Source organism: Epinephelus lanceolatus, chromosome 8 (genome assembly GCF_041903045.1).
Source record: "Epinephelus lanceolatus isolate andai-2023 chromosome 8, ASM4190304v1, whole genome shotgun sequence".
Taxonomy (NCBI): Eukaryota; Metazoa; Chordata; class Actinopteri; order Perciformes; family Serranidae; genus Epinephelus; species Epinephelus lanceolatus.
In genome coordinates, this window is record NC_135741.1 from 19,835,729 (window position 1) to 19,852,175 (window position 16,447).

General features: G+C 41.8%; 1 protein-coding gene across 4 annotated transcripts; it reads right to left on the reverse strand.

The window, feature by feature from the left end:
• Window positions 1-6,233: 6,233 nt before the first annotated feature.
• On the reverse strand, window positions 6,234-15,149 carry spata2 (spermatogenesis associated 2). Of its 4 annotated transcripts, none has more exons than XM_033629612.2 (3): window positions 15,041-15,149; window positions 13,149-13,992; window positions 6,234-12,116 (listed from the first exon to the last, which is right to left on the reverse strand). In XM_033629612.2, the coding sequence occupies exons 2-3, from the start codon at window positions 13,497-13,499 to the stop codon at window positions 10,764-10,766; spliced, it is 1,704 nt and encodes a 567-aa protein (XP_033485503.1). In that variant the 5' UTR covers window positions 13,500-13,992; window positions 15,041-15,149; the 3' UTR covers window positions 6,234-10,763. The 4 variants fall into 4 exon arrangements, with proteins under 4 accessions (XP_033485503.1, XP_078026085.1, XP_033485504.1 ...); XM_078169959.1 differs by lacking the exon at window positions 15,041-15,149 and adding an exon at window positions 14,685-15,030; XM_033629613.2 differs by lacking the exon at window positions 15,041-15,149 and adding an exon at window positions 14,530-15,030.
• Between the last annotated feature and the right edge of the window lie 1,298 nt (window positions 15,150-16,447).

Genomic DNA, 16,447 nt, shown 5'->3' on the forward strand with positions numbered 1-16,447 from the left:
TTACGTTTAGTTAAAACTGAAACAGCTTTGGACTGATGCAGTCACATAAATGGCCTCATCAACATCATGTTCTGTTATCTATATCTGTCATCATTTTATGAATTCAGTTCAATCAAAAAAGCTCCTTAGCTGCTGTGTGTTCCTTATTATTAAGCTATTGTTGTCACGGCTCTCTGTGATTGGCACAGCTGCCTCAGAGCGATGACATCAGTGATGTTATTGTCTGACAGTATATCTATTAATCACCACATCATTGACCTTCTCTCACTCCTTTGGTACTTTTGAAAGTCACTGTGCCCAACACCTACCTCTTCGCACTCATCGTCCTGTCTGACCTATTTCCTCAATACTGTTTGCGATATTTGAACATGCCATTTAATTTCAAAGCACGGCTCAGACTCCTCTGTCAAGTTGAACACTGGCACTTAAGCTTCCAGTTACTCCTTAACCTCAAAACTACAGATGAAATGAGGAATCCAAGTGTCATTCTTGATGCTGACCTCAATTTTGCTCCTACATTTTTATCAGAACCAGACCTGAGGACCTGTGTGCATGCTTCCATAACCTGCAGAGCCGTGACGGCCGACTGTTGGCTGAGCTCCAATCCATTTAGTTTTTACACTGACTAAGAAAAGAAAGCCCATTCCACCCATCCTTAAATCACTGCTTCCAGTATGAACTAGATTTGACTTCTCTTCGCTTGTCTCTGTAAAGCACCGAATGGCCTTGCTCCACAATTTATGACAGACATGCTTAAAAGCTATGTGCCACCCAGACCTCAGGTCATCCAGCGCTGGTCTCCTAATGAGTGTCAGTTCAAAGTCTGACAAACCTGCCTTTAGTTTTTACGCTCCTCATGGCTGAATCGACCTGAGACGTGCTCCGACTCGGTGCTTCTAATAGCAACCTGAGCTTTTCTTCTCTCTGTTACCATTCAATAATGCAGCTTAGCACCTGAATACACTGAGTATGTGTTGTGAACAAACAACTCTGACTCTGTCTCTGTGACTCCTTTAACTGTGACAGACATGTTTTATCTCTTTTTTTCTTTTATAACTTTAATGTAAAGTCCACTGAGTTTTTCCTTGTTTATTAAACTTTTCAAATGTTAAATGTGTGTCCAGTTATTCAAGTGTTAGAATTGTTGTGTTCAGACAATGAGATACTGTAAACACAAACATAAAGCCATGACGTGCTTCCAGCGTGACTGTCAAGGTTGTGTGTGGGTGGCATGAAGACATGACGCACAGAGCATCCCACTGTCACAAATATACTCCAGCAGGACTTTAAGTGTAAACAGAGTGTAAAGTAATTATACTTCACTGACAGCATAGCAACATGTATTACAATCACCCCTATCACAACCCTCAGTACACTGCTTTCTATGTACTTACTCGTAAGGGTGTGCCATATCATCTTGTTCACGATAATACTGATATAATTCTTAATATGAAAAATTCATATGGTGATACTCGCAGTATCTTAATGTGTTGACATATTGAAGTCATACTGTTACCCAAGGCAAAAAACATTCATGTTTAATCTGCTTCCGGTTTTATCTTGTAGATTCTCTCCTTGTGTCGTGTCTGGTTTTACTTCCCATCTCTGAATGTTTTCCCGCCTGTTTTCTGTCACACCTGTCTCATTAGTCCTTCCCTGTTCCCAGAGTCTTCCCTTCACACCTGTTCTGTATTAGTCTTGTTTACTCCACCCTCCACACCCTTGTTGTTAGCCAGTCTCCATTTCCCTCCTTTTGCCCATTTCTTTCTAATCCAGACACGGGAGTCTGTGTCGTCAAGTGATTTTGTCATAAACCTTTGGTAATGTATGTGAGGTTACATATATGGGACTGTGCAATAGCTCTGGTATCATGACAGCCTGCCACAGGTTACAGCGTGATGATTAGAGGAGAAATGGCAGAGCATAAAGGTCCAGGTGGAAAAAAACAACTCAGTCATTTAGGATTTTGCTAAAAGAAGGAAATCACTTGTTAATATATATATATAGATCCCAGGGGACATTTTTTGTATTTAGGAGCTGTTTAAATGTGTAATTTGTGGTAGATTTTATTTTGTTGAACTATTGATATTGTATAGAGAATCTGAATCTCTAATAAACTTTGTGTCACAAAATATTTAAAGACAGTAAACATAAAAATGTTCACTCTGGTGATGAACTGAAGCGCTGTAATGGCAAGGACGTCAGCAGGATGACGTTTCAAACTTGAAGGGAAGGTTGAGGTGATGACACCTTTAATTATAAATCACAAAACACACATTAGCCGCAGGCAATTACGTGGTGTGGTAATAGAATATTTATGAGACTGTGCAAGGACCCCTATTATAATATTTGTCTTGAGAAGACAAGAGCCAGAGTAAGCACAGATAATAGGTGGCTAAGTGCCTGCCTCTGCATTTATACAGTATGTGTGTTTACAGTCAAATATTTGTTGACTCTCGGATATTGAACAAGCTCCAACTCTGGCAGAGGACACCAGATAAAATGCTTTTTTCTCCATCAAAGAGTGCCATTTAACGTAATTAATTACTGAGAGTGAAATGTTGTGCATGCATTTATTGAATGTATGTGTTAATCAACTGCCGAGATAACAAATCATGTGCGGAGCAGGGGGAGGGGAGAGACAGAGAGAAAAGCCCTTCAAGTGACACACAAGGAGAGACGGCGTCACGACTCTCCTCTGACATGTAATTAACCAGTAACAAAAGCCTTACACAAGACAAAATCTCATCTCTGACACACACAGGTCTCTGACTCCCCTCTATAACAACTGGTCCTCCAAGTGCCGCCCACCTTGTTCACACAAGTCTTGTCACAGATGCATGTGTGTGTCTGTGTGCAGGTGTGACTTATACTGTGTGTAGGTGCAGTGTTAAGTAATGTGCCATGGTATGTGGGTGGAAGTAGGCTACATAACATAAAGTGCAGTGTGTTTCTGTTACTGCCCTCATTAGCAGTGACACGCTTAAACATAGTCCATTAAAACCGGTGCTCACCTCCCTCGGATAATGACCAGCTGCTGTGGGGTTTCTGCACCTGCAACCCCAAGATGCACAATTCTCGGCATCGGTCCATTTTCTCCAGCAGTTATGGTTGAACGTCACCGTGGAAATGGCTGAATAAATGAGGAAAAAATTGGAATAAACTGGAGGCAGATTTGGGAAAACTCAAACACATACATTAGAGAATACAACACATGTAAATACATTACTTAATGCATTTTGTGCTACTTAATGCTACTGCTGGTAGTGGATTTATTCAAAGGCTAAGCAGTGTGCCATTAGTCATTATCCTTCTCTCCTGCTGAACAGCAATGTGTGTTACTTAGTATGTCCCGGGCTCCCTCAAGGCTGGTAAAGGCTGTTAGTCAGCACAGTCCTGTCATGCCCCAGAGGACAGGATGGTGCAGGGTGCAGGGACACTCACTCAGCATTTTAGTCTCTGCAGAATTCCCCGCTGATGTCCATCTCTGCTACTCCCCTCTTGTGGATAATCTCAGCTGCAGCTATTCCATACCTAACATTAGTTATTTGGAGGCAAGCACAAAGTCCAGACACTGATCCAATCATTATACCCAATATGGAAGCTTATTTAGAGCAGTGACGGGCGCCAGGCTCCAGATCTCATTTGCTTAAGAACCGTGAGCCAAAACAAGCATCTGAAAGTTTATCCTAAGCAGGTGTCCATTCCTAAAATGATCCTCTTGGAGCTGATAAATCACACCAACCATGTGGATGTGTAGATAAAAGCTAAATGAGGTTTTGTCATGTGGGACTCTAAATATAAAAAGCAGTTCCACCTGAGCTTCTATTAGTGGCAGTGAGGAATCCAAGTCACAACCTACGATCCTACATAATCAAAAATCTGTATCATCTCAGGAAGTTACCAGGATCTTTTGTAGGATGGTAATTTTAAATCCTGCTCATGTGGACACTCTGTATTAAGCCCTTCAGTTATTATCTCAGATATTGTTCCATGGCACTCAAGGTCAGAGCATCCGATTACCCTTTCCTCATTTGGTTTACTGTGTATGTGCATTTGTTGTGTTCATAACAGAGATAACCATTTGAAAATGCACCACACGACTTTGCACCCTGTTTTATTGCTGTAAAATGTGATCAGTGACTGTCTTGGCCAATTCTAACTTGTAACCTACAGTACCACATTTACATTCTATCTTCTCCTTGCCTTGTTAAGCATCCAAAGTGTTGCCTTGACCCAAGACTATTCAATATGTCATGAAACAGACAGTGTGAAAAACAGAGGGGCGTGACATGCAGAGGAAAGGAGCTGCTTCTAGTTCACCATCACTTACACCTCAGAGTGCTGCTACCCTCGTCCATTCTTTGGTTACAGTCTGTCCTCTTTGGTCTCTCTCTCTCAAGTGTCTTCATAAACTCCAGCTGGTCCAGAATTCAGCCACCTGTATCATTACCAGAACCCCCTCCATAGATCATATCACTCCTGTTCTCCAGCAGCTTCACTGGCTTCCTGTTAAATATCGCATCGATTGCAGTATTCTGCTCCTCACCTTTAAGACCCTTCATAATCAAGCCCCTTCATACCTGTCCGAACTCCTTCATATCTACACACCCTCCTGTACTATTAGGGTGTTTTCACACTTGTCCTTTTCAGTCCTCTACGTGGACTTGGAGCTGTGACTCAGCATTTTTTGCACAAATGTGAACACTCCAAGAGAACTCAGACCCCTCTGAGGTGAAAGTAACTCACACAACCTCGGGAGGTCCGAACTAAGACCTCCCGAGGTTGTGAGTTCAGTTCGCTTCAAGTCTGCAGTGTGGTTCACTTAACTTGTGCCTTGTGAACACAAAGCATTCCAGGTTGCTTTGCTCTTTGCCACTGTATTTAGTCCTCTAGATCACATGCTATTGCACTGGGACGCTTGAAAAAACTGACAAAACCATGTCAGCCTGTTATGCTTGCAAGGACGCAGGACACAGAGTGGTTTGGTCCACGGAAGATACTGCACGTCCCCAGATGTGGAATGTAGAATACATCCAATGGCGACAGTCAACAGCACAGAAACACTAAGGTTTTCCTCCAATTTTAAGTTCATCTGAAAGTGAGGGGCTTCATAACCGCACTACAGTGCCACATCAAGGCAAAAAAAATAAACCACATCATATATAGGCTATAGTTTGAACAGAAAGAGGCCCCATCAGAGCTGAAGTTGACCAGAAAGAGAACTGAGTCTTTTTTCTGGTGGTCCACTTTTTGGTATACTTTAAGGAGGACTGAGTTTGGTTTGTTTAAAAAGGACTAAATGTGAAAACACCCTTAGATCCTCTTCTGCAATCCAACTCACATCACCATCTGACCATTTGGCTACCATTGGTTCTAGAGCCTTCAGCCGTTCTGCTCCCCACCTCTGGGACTCTCTCCCCCACGACCCTCGCAATATTGACTCCCTTTCAACTTTCAAACCCTGTCTGAAAACTCACCTTTTCAAGACGGCATATTCGGTCTGATTTAATGGTGACACACACATTGAGTCTTGCACTACGATTTTATACCTAATATTTGTAATTAAGATTTTGCGTAGTCATTTGAACAACTTTTATTGTATATTGCTGAATTGTTTTTGTTTTTTTAAACTGTCTTGTAAGGTGTCCTTGAGTACTCTGAAAGACACCTAAATAAAATGCATTATTATTATTATTTTACTCTGTTGTTGCCTTTGCTTAGATTTCCATATCAGATGATGGGTAAAAAAAAATTAATTTTATTTAACAGCAAACAGTTGCTCATAAAAATAACTCATATGGATATAATACTAATGTAGACCCAACTAAGGACTTGAATCCAGTAAAATCCTACTCTTAAACACATATATTTTAAGTTAAAAAGTATTTGTTGGTGCACTTCATGCAGCCTCAGTCTCTCCATATATGGGTATTTATCACCACCTGCTGGTCAAATAGGGAAAACCAACCCATGCAGAACTGGGCAGTCTGGAAGCTCAACATATGCCGGTGCAAAGTGAGAGTTATACAGGAGAGTTGAAAACGGACAGATAGAACATATCAAAGTAACAGCATGGAAGATAGGGGAAACAGGCTTGTGATAAATAAGTATGTTAGTTACTGTCAGAGACACAAAAGCTCTTTGAATTCAGACTCAGACTCTGAATACTTCATCGATCCCCAGGGGGAAATTGGAAACACTTAATGAAGATATTAGATGGAGAACAGTACTAAATGAATCACTAGTTTAATATTGATTTTTCCCACACATAAGTCAACAGCTCAACAACGCAACATACCAAGCTGAAATCACTCAAAAACTCAAGGCAGAATTTTTTTTTTTTTTTTTCAGAATTTTATTCTTTAAATTATTTTATAAAATCTCATTTACGTTTCAATATATATATGTATGTATATATATATTTTTACCGATTAACAATTTTGGCTATTTTCCCTTTCCACCCCCATGTATGCCCACATATTGATCGTAAGGTCCATACCCCTTCACATAGACATTGTGCAATGATCCTCAGTGCCAAGGTGGAGGGGGGGAGGGGGAGAGAGGGGAGACAGTGGGAGAAGAGGGAGAAGAGGTATGGGTTTGGGCCTTGTACAGAGCATGCCAAGAAAGGGTTAGGGAAATAGGGAATGGTAAAGGGGCTGCCTAACTACAACACCACTGTTAACATCAGTAAGATAACCACACAAAGAGGTAAAGGGAGTATTGACTTCCACAATGACTTGAGTGTGTCTGGTGTGGGTTAAACCAATCATGTTCAAATGGCTCAATGTATTCCATGACACTAAATAAAAATAGCTCTTTTGTTTTCTTTTCTTCCCAACATCAGTTATTCACATCCACTGATGAATGTAAAGTGAGCTCCACGTTAGATATTCGCCTACGACAAGTCAGTTGTTCTCTAAAAGATTAAAACAGTGCCCACAAACTTAGCAGCAGCCCTGAAGACTGTTTAGCCCTTTGTAGTGACCTACACAAATGATCAGTCAGCTGATCCGAGTCAAATCCACGTCCCATGGTGTGCGAGTAGGTGTCTATGTTGATGATTCTCTTTCTAGGCTTCTTTAAAAGGCCAACATCTACAGACACTTAACTTTAGCAGAACCACAGATTTATGTTACATTAACTGTACATCTGGGCGAGCGACAGGATTTTGTTTTCTACTCCAATATTTGTTCTTCATTTGGCAATATGATCACTCTTGCAACATGGCTCAATACTTCGGAAAGTCATCTTAGTTGCTGGTATGATTTGCGATGAACAGACTCAATGGAAATATATCTATGATAAATATTCAAAGTATTTCGAAAGGCTTCATTCAATGAAAAACAGAACGATTGCACACCTCCCCTAAGGTCAATCAAGACTTCTGTGATTAGCTAACGTTGACCCAAGAACATCTCTTACAGAATCCTTAAGCTACATGCAAACGGTATCAAAAGATCCCTTCTTTATGTTATTTAACATGACAAAGACAAAAAAAAAAATTTTAAAGGGAAGGAATGAACAGAAGCATGAGATCAGACATCATTCCCTGTAACCAAGCGTGTGTTCAGGTAATATCTGTAAGCAAAACAAAATTCCTTCCAGGCAAAACATGGTTACTATTACAGACATCAACCCCTGTAAGAACATAGTGTATATATTGGTCTACAATGTGCGAGTTGCTGCATAACTCTGTTAATATGCATGGTTCAATACGCTCCGTCTTACACACCCTGTGTTGTAGTTAATCCATAGTCGTCTGTATTTCTGAATCACTCTGAACTCCGTCCTTAGTTGTCACAGATCAAGCTATGTATTTAGTACATGTAGCTGGCAAAACCGTGTTAATGTTTAACCTACAGGCTGGTAAGACATGAAACAATGTCAATGACAACAAAACTCAAAGTACTTGATAAGACATATAAATGAGCTTAAGGCATTTAGAGGTTATTCCTGACAGAACGTGAAGGCTTGTGTTGCCTCAACGCTCGGTCAAAATAACCCAGACTTTTACATAATATGAAATGTGATTTAAAATTAGCCCTTGGTGACTATCAGCTGCAATATACAGCATCTTACATGGAGAATCGGAGCCTAATCACTAAAGGTACCATCTAAATTTATGATGGTTTACATGTTAGCAGAGTTTACTTACCCACGACAACCCCAGCCCTTTAAAGTATATCTATAAATGAGTTTAATGAAATGTCCACAGCAAATGGCAGTGGCTTGCTTGAGGAAACGCCAGCTAACCTCATGCACCAAATCACTCCAAATCAAGGGCCTTAAAGAGGGCTGTCAGGGTCTTAAAAAAGTAACTTTACACATTGGCGAAAACTGCGCTGTACAAGCAGGTAGACACAACATGAATCCCTGTGACAGTATAGTGCAATCGCCATGTAATAAATAGCAACAATAACTATATTGCAACTATGAATGGTGGACATAGATTTTGTATTTTACTTTTTAATTTGATCTAACTTGCATATCGCTTTCTTTTTTTCTTGCTTCTGACTGTTAAGCTGCTGTAATGCGTCAATTTCCCAATATGGGATTAATTAAGTCTTTTCTTATCTTAAATGTGATTAACTTTGTATCAGAAAGGCATCTGTTCATCTCTGTGAGCCCACAGTCTGAGGGGGTGTTGTACTGAACTGCAACATATTATAAGTGGTTTCTGTCTTTTGTCAATGGTGAAAAAACAGAGACGACTAATGACTCGTTCACACTACACGACTTTATCCCTGATTTTTGGCTCACTGACAGGTTTTTGGAGCTCTCCAACAAAAGCCCCAGATCATAAGCAAATCAGCGTTGGCTCGGCGCTCATTGTATGCGTGAACCGTCGATGCGCCGCAGATGCTTACCAGATATCTAGCACCCTAAATATCTCAACCTGTCAGGGATTTTGCCACTTTTTGACTTTGATAGTTTGAGTAAGCATCCCACCAACCCCAGGTTGTGGGTCGACCCATGACACTCATTGGGGATTTCTCCTAGTGAAATATCTTGTAGTGTGTGACCCCCATATAATGTGAAAAGCATAATGACTTCAAGACTGCTGATTACAGGACAGCAAGTTATGTAGTGTGAACAGTATGGCGCTCTGAGAATTTTGAAAGTCATGTAGTGTGAATTTAGCTTTACTTTGCAGTGCAATCCAGTACTCTACCACAACTTCCAGGTTCAGTAATTGCCATGAAACTATCAGCACCTTTCTGACCGTTTCAAACATCCTTTACAGTTTGAGCTTCACAACAGTGCCATTGTATTGAATTGATTTATAATCCACAGGTGTTCATGTTTTTGTGTCCACATCCTGCGCATACAGACACTGTAAACAGCTACCAGACAGAAAACCTTGTTCCGTCGTTCAGATGACAAAGCCCGGGATTATCTCGTTAAATGATTAACCTCTGCTAACCTTTAAAAGTGACTAAATCAGATCATTGTAAGAGGAGATGTTTTCTATTCAGCTAAAACACCAGTCGGGCTAGTTTGAAACCACAATGTCAAACTAGGTGTACAAGCTGAAGCCATTTGAGGTAGACAGAAACCGTGTCAGAGTATACACTTTCATACTGTCTAAGATCGATCGATAGGCTCACACACTGTCAGAGAACCGTTATCACTTGATTTGTGGCCCAGCGTGAGACTTCCTGTGACGCCACCTGAGACTGACAGGGAATGACTGATCTGGTAAGGGTGAACTACAACATCATGGACTATGGCGGCTTAAGGAGTGTAATGAAAGGGAACGAGGAGGAGGGGTGGGGGGGGGGGTGGGGGGGACTTGGAACTGACACAACTCAACAGGCTATTTACCAGAAAGAAGTTAACGCCACACATCTTCAATGTCTCAAGTCAACAGCAGCATTGAAACCTCAGTCACATAACCAGAAACAATTGAGGGTTAATTTACAAGGCATAATCTTTTAAATAGAATATATGGCATCTGACCATTGTCTCAATATGTCTCTTTGAGATATATCCCACCCCGCACCCACAAACATAACTTTATACCCCAAAAATCCCAATGCCAGACCTCATGCCCATTTAACAGTCTCACATTGTTCTAGAGAATAGAGATTAAAAATATATACTATTGACTTATTGACTTCCAGTGTATGTTTTCTCTGTTTTTCCCTACTATTCTTCAAGTTTAAAAAGATCTCCTGTGTCACAATGCAAGCTCAGAGGTCTTCTCTAGACACACACGCGCGCGCACACACCCACACTCTCTCTCTCACACACACATATATACTGTATATATATATATATATATATATTTATATATATTAGAGGAATTTTTAGCTGAGAAGTTAGGTAAAGTATATATGTTCATTTGGACGGAATTCATTCAAAATGAGAAGGAATTAAACTCCCTTTTCTCCAGTTTCCCTTTTGAGGAGGACAAAATTTGAGGAATTGGGGAAGCGCTACAACATCACATGACTACTCAAGAGCAGGTAGCAAGGTAAAAGGAAGAAGAAATAGATAAAGGCCTGAACTTGTACAAGGCAGAGAGATGGGCAGACGATATGGCTCTCTGTGGCATGTGCATTCCAGGGCCCTACTGACAGTAAGAGAAAATGTACAAAGTTCAAGAGAGGGTTAGAGAGCAAAAGACCATCAGATAAAGGGGAAGCTAGTGAATGAGCTGTTTAAACGGGAACAGAGCTAAAGCAATAGTGCAAGACTATGCAGCGGGTTGAGGGAAAGGACTAGAAGGGAGAAACGTATTCTGTCTGCCTGATTCATCGGTACACCAGGTGAGATATGGTGCCGGATTTGAAGTTAAGCTGATGGTTGGGCACAAAGCTGTGCTGGGGATTCTTTCGCGTGCAAATATCCTTTGCATACAAGCCCATGCACGAGTCACATGACACCTTAGAGCAGTTCACACAGGTGTGTGATGCCCCTGGCTTGTTGCAAAACCCGCATCGCGATCCACCCATGCTTAGTCGCTCACTGCTGCCTCCCTTTGGCGTTGTCAAGGCAACAGATTTGCTTGCAAACAGCTTAGTGGACATGAGGGGTTTCTCCACCATCTGGGGATGAGGGTGGGGGTGAGAGTGTGAGTGGGTCAGTGTCAGGGGGTGCGGATGGAGATGGGAGTGGGAGTGAGTATTTGAGTAGACAGAGAGCTTTTCCTTGACAGGAATGTATCCATCAAGGGGTCGTGGGGATTTGGGGTGGTAGTCTTGGAGGCCACAGCAAGGGGAGGGGTCCACATCGTGACAGGCAGCACAGAGGATCATGTCACACCTCTGGCAGGAGGCCATAGAGGAGCAGCCCAGCCCACAGCCCTGACACTTCACACTACCATGAGCTTTTAGCAGCCATGCATCCCTTGCATCCCGAGGCTCTCTGGATGGAGGTCGAGAGGGGGTCTGCCTTCCTCCCGTCCCAACACCCCTCTCTGTGTACAGGTCAATCTCATCCAAAGAGGACAGGTGGTAGGATGTGTAAGCATCAGCAGGGGGAGGTGACTGAATTGGGAAGAAATCTGCAACAGGGCTGTAGGAAGGTGGAGCTGCCACAGAGAAGAGAGATGCTGAGGTGCTGGGCCTGATGATTTCGTCCTTCATATCCTCTTCCGCATCCACAAACAGAGGCTCCTTCCGCAGACTCAATGAGGCCTTCAAGACAGGCTTAGTAACCGCTGCGTGCCAGTGACCAGCCCCATCTGTAACATCCACAGACTTAGACGGTCGGCTTCCTCGCCTCAGGTGGTGGGCATGAGGCCTCTCTATATCCACCGGCCGCACAGACAGCCGAGCCATATCCGCCCCAAGGCTGTCGCGTCTGCGGAGTGCCTCGGCACAGCCAGCTGCATCATCTCTGCAACCTCTGCGGAGCTCCAGGGCCTCCAGCTCTGAGGCCGAACCACGGGCCAGAGCCACTACCTCTCCCAGAAGACGACACTCTGCCTGGGCCAGGAAGAGTTCAAATGCCAACTGCCGGAGATGATTTGCGCCTCCTGGGTGCTCCTGCAAATGGAACTGCGAGTCATGGTCACAGGCGTAGCCGATGGTGCGCATTAGAGTTCGGAGTTCAGCATCAGAAATGGCAGACTGCAGATGGTACACATATGGGCCAGTGAAGGTCTAAAAGAGAAATGGGTTAATTAGCATTAGTGTCAGTCAATTGAAATTGTCTTGCATAAGAAAGCTAATATCTACATGCTTTCCTCTGATAGCTTGTAGGTCAAAGTATAGGTTGATTTAGCTACTGAGTTTACCAACATTACAGATTTAACACTTTTAACAGCATTAGCAAATATTACCTCATGTACAGATGTTTGAAAGTAGAGTTTGAATACAGGACAAGCAATGTAGAGAGAGTAGCGGGTTCAGATCCAGTATTTTCAATTTTGGTTTACACATAAAAACTATGTGGTGTAAAAAATATATAAATACAAAAAAAGGTTAAAATAAACTGCATGGTGTTATAAGTGGACAATAAATACTCAAACTAAACAATAAATAAGTTAATGAGTCAGTTGCTGATGTTGGGTAGACTTATGTTACTGTATCCTTTATAACAGTCAGGTATCAGATACTGGTCAACAATGTAGACAAAGAACTGACATTACATTTACACTGTATTGCCTTTACTATATATATAATTGCTCAAAGATCCCTGCAGTTGTGATGAGTGGCACACCTACAACAATAGAGGCACTAAGATGTGACAAAAGCTTGTTTCCACATCGATGTCATAAAAGATATTAATGTATACTGTCTGTACAAACTAGCATGGAAAACATTTGGTGGACTCTGTGGTGGATCTTTGAAGTGATAATTCACAGTAGGATAACCTGTCTCTTTCTGCCTGTGCATGAGACACTTGTTTTTATTCAAATCTAAAAGCTGCACTCCAAACTTCAACAAATTAAATCAAAGAAACAAAAATAATATTTCCTCTGAAAGTGGCTGTGTAGTTAAGGTATTCACTTGAATACTCATTTTGAAACTGCTTACACAGAGATTGGGGATTCTATAGTGAATAAACACTCTGGAAAAAACTGATATTGGAGGCTGATGGCTTATTCTGTCAAGATGAACATTTGGGTTTCGGCTGTAAACACAGCTATAAGTTAGAATAACATGACCACCCTGAGAATATGCTAAACTCACCTTTATACATCTGAACTCCTTCTTCCAGGGGAAGAGCAGGAGGTTGGTGCAGATGGTTTCCAGTGTGTGGAAGGCTCTCTCCAAGCTCTTGATGTTGCCCCCTCTCTGGCAGCGGAGAGAATTCTCCACCACTTCATAGAAGCGCACCATCCGGAAACGCTGTCCTGGATCTGGCTGGTAGGCTCCTAGCAGAGCTGTGGCTGTGGAGAGTAGGGCCTCACTGTCCTTGTGTCTCCCTCTGTCCCCCTCTGGTGCAGTTCCAATCCCTGTGTGTTCCTCTCCATCCTCCAGACGCCTCTCCAGTGCCGTCACATACCTTCGAAACAGGTCCTCTTTTAACTTGGCATCCATTATCGGCAGCAGACTATCAGTCGGCTGTTATACTTTTCTGAGAGAGCCTCACCCCTTTTAGCATACTCTGCACCAGGATGCCACATTCAAGCACCATTTTTGGTCACCATAATTCACTGTACACGCTGGCACACACTCAACGTGAATAATGTTTTGGAGAGGTGGAAGAGGAATGAGATTTTGCATCCAATCAGCAGTACATCCTTTTAAACAAGAGATGCAGTTGTCTGGTGCTTTCAGTTGGCATAGCTAGGCGGCAGCCTGTAGGGATGCCTTCTCACGGGCATCTCTGGTATTGGCTCAAAGCCTGACTTGTTTCAAGACAAACAGGCCTATGTCGTGCAAGATGAGGTCAGAAGGAGCTTTTGCTTCACGCTCGGTCACTGCAGAGATGTATCTTTTCCACTCATTGGTTTCAGCATGTGCAGAGTTCAAGGTCACTTATCATGATGACATGTTCATGATCGTGTGATTTTTCTGAGCCGTCTCCGAGCTGTAATGACACAGGAAAGCTTTATGAAAATGGAGATCTCTCATCCTGACACACACAAATAAAGAAGGAAACTTGGGTCACATATCTACAGTGTTAGTTCAGTCCACACGAATGTACATTTGTAATGATCATCAAGAAGAGTATTTTTAAAATATAATGATTCAGACAAGAGAAGGGGAGAATAAGCATCACTATTTTGAGAAACAGTGCCTGTGCTATGAAGTGGGCTACTCTATGTCGGTTGTATAGCAAATAGGTTGGACTGACAGATCATTATCACGATGTACGTAAACAAGTGAAAGACTACAGGAAATACAGTGTGCAGAACCAGGACGTGGACTCACTTTTAACAGACATATTCCTTTTGTCTTGCGCGCCTGTTTGCGCCAGTGAATGTGTGAGCCAGCGGTACAACATGCGTATAAACCATGTTAGCCTGCATTTAGCTTCAGCTCGCTCACATTACTGGCGCTATATAAGACATGCGCATGTGCTAATGTGGATATTTGTAAGACTAAAATCTGCCGTGAAACTTACAGCACAGCACTTGAGTGGTTCTGTTCCTCGTTCCCAAGCAAGCTGGCCGACTATTCCAGTTACCTCACACACACCAACCTTAGCGAGCACCCGTTTAGCGAGCTAGCAAGCAGCATGCCTTAGCTAACAACATCACCATTACTATTGCGCATCACCTGTTACAGAATCGCTCCGTCACGACCAATGCTGATAATAAGACATACGCCCTGAGGACAGCATATACGTCAATTCTCCGTGAATCTCAAACCCTTAAACCCCGCTGCTGTCACTGACATGGGCCCCCAACTGAGTCCAGGCTAAGCAGTGAACGCCCATTTCAGCGCAGCTGGCTAGCTAACAATTGCTCTAGCTGGCAGGGCGGTCTATCGCTAGATAGAAATCTTTGGCATATTAGAGATCATTTCCTGAACATATACCGTCATTGTGACACGACTCTAGTGCGACCAGGTCTAATTCTGCTTCAGCTAAGAGACCACGCCGTTTTCTTAACACCACCGCCAACACATCTTACCTTTAACAAGTGCTAGCCGTGGCTAGCTACGCCTCCTCAGCTGTTGGAAATTCCCATCATCGCAACGCGCATGCGCTCGGTTCCGACAGTTCATCAGCATCAGGGGCCCACGTGCTGTTTGAGAGGAGCCGGAGGAGGAGGAGGAGGAGGAGGGAGGGATGCAGAGCCCACCGACTACATCACCGTCAGTGTTCAATGTGTGTGAGTTATCAATGGTACAGTGTTTTTAGGGCGATATATGTGCTCACGCGCGCAGTCTGTCGTCCATTCAGCGGCACGTGTATGCGCAGATTAATTAATTTTCTTTAGCTACAATTTCTACAGGTTAATATAAATCCAACGACAATAACGTCCAGTAAATAACAGAATAGAGAAACTATTTTTGCAATAAGCAGTAATTGGGAGTAACTAGTTACATGTAATTAAATAAAAAATAAATGTAATTGTTATCAGTTACAGTTATTGAGAAAAATATGCAATTAAATCAGTTACTAAGCAAATGTATGTGATTACAAAAGGGTTACATCTGAATATTTTTAGTGAAACGTTTACATGTAGAATAACATGACAGCCCTGAGAATAAACTAAACTCACCTTTATACATCTGAACTCTACTACTCTACTTCAACTGTAGAATAAAACATTAATTTTCTAGCGTTATTGCCCAGTATAAACATGTGTTAGGGAAGTAATCAAAAAGTAATCAAATACAATAAGCTGAATTACTTTAATGGCATAATTAAAATAGTTACATTACATAATGCATTTTTAACTGGGTAACGATTACATTTCAACAGTAACCTTCCCAACACTGGTAACAAGTGACACCTTTTTGTTTTTGACATCATGTTTACCTTTCTTTGAATGCATTTATACTCCAAGTCCATACAATATTTTCACTAAACAATAGTTTAATTTAAATCCTACTATTTTGAGAATCCATAAAGTTGAAGTCATTTAAGCAATAGAGTCAAACATTTTCCTGTTCCAGCTTTTCCGGTGTGAGGATTTGCTGATTTCATGAGTTATATGATATTTCAAGATATCATTTTATGGTGTTTTTTTTTGTTTTTGTTTTTTACTTTTTACATTTACATTTAGCATTTTGAGGATTAATTGAAAAACAACAACAACAACAACAACAACAGATAAATCAATTAAAAAAAAAAGTAATTGCAGCCCTAATTAACTTGTCTTCCCCTCAGTTAAATGGTTGTCCACAGTTTTAATACAGTATCTTAAAAATGTTATCACGTGTTAAGGAAGTCATCAAAAAGTAATCAAGTGCAATAGGTTACATTACTTTAATGAAGTAATTAAGATAGTTACATTACATATTACATTTTTAAAAGGGTAACAATTAAATTTCAAAAGTAACTTTCCCAACACTGGTAAAACGTAACGCCT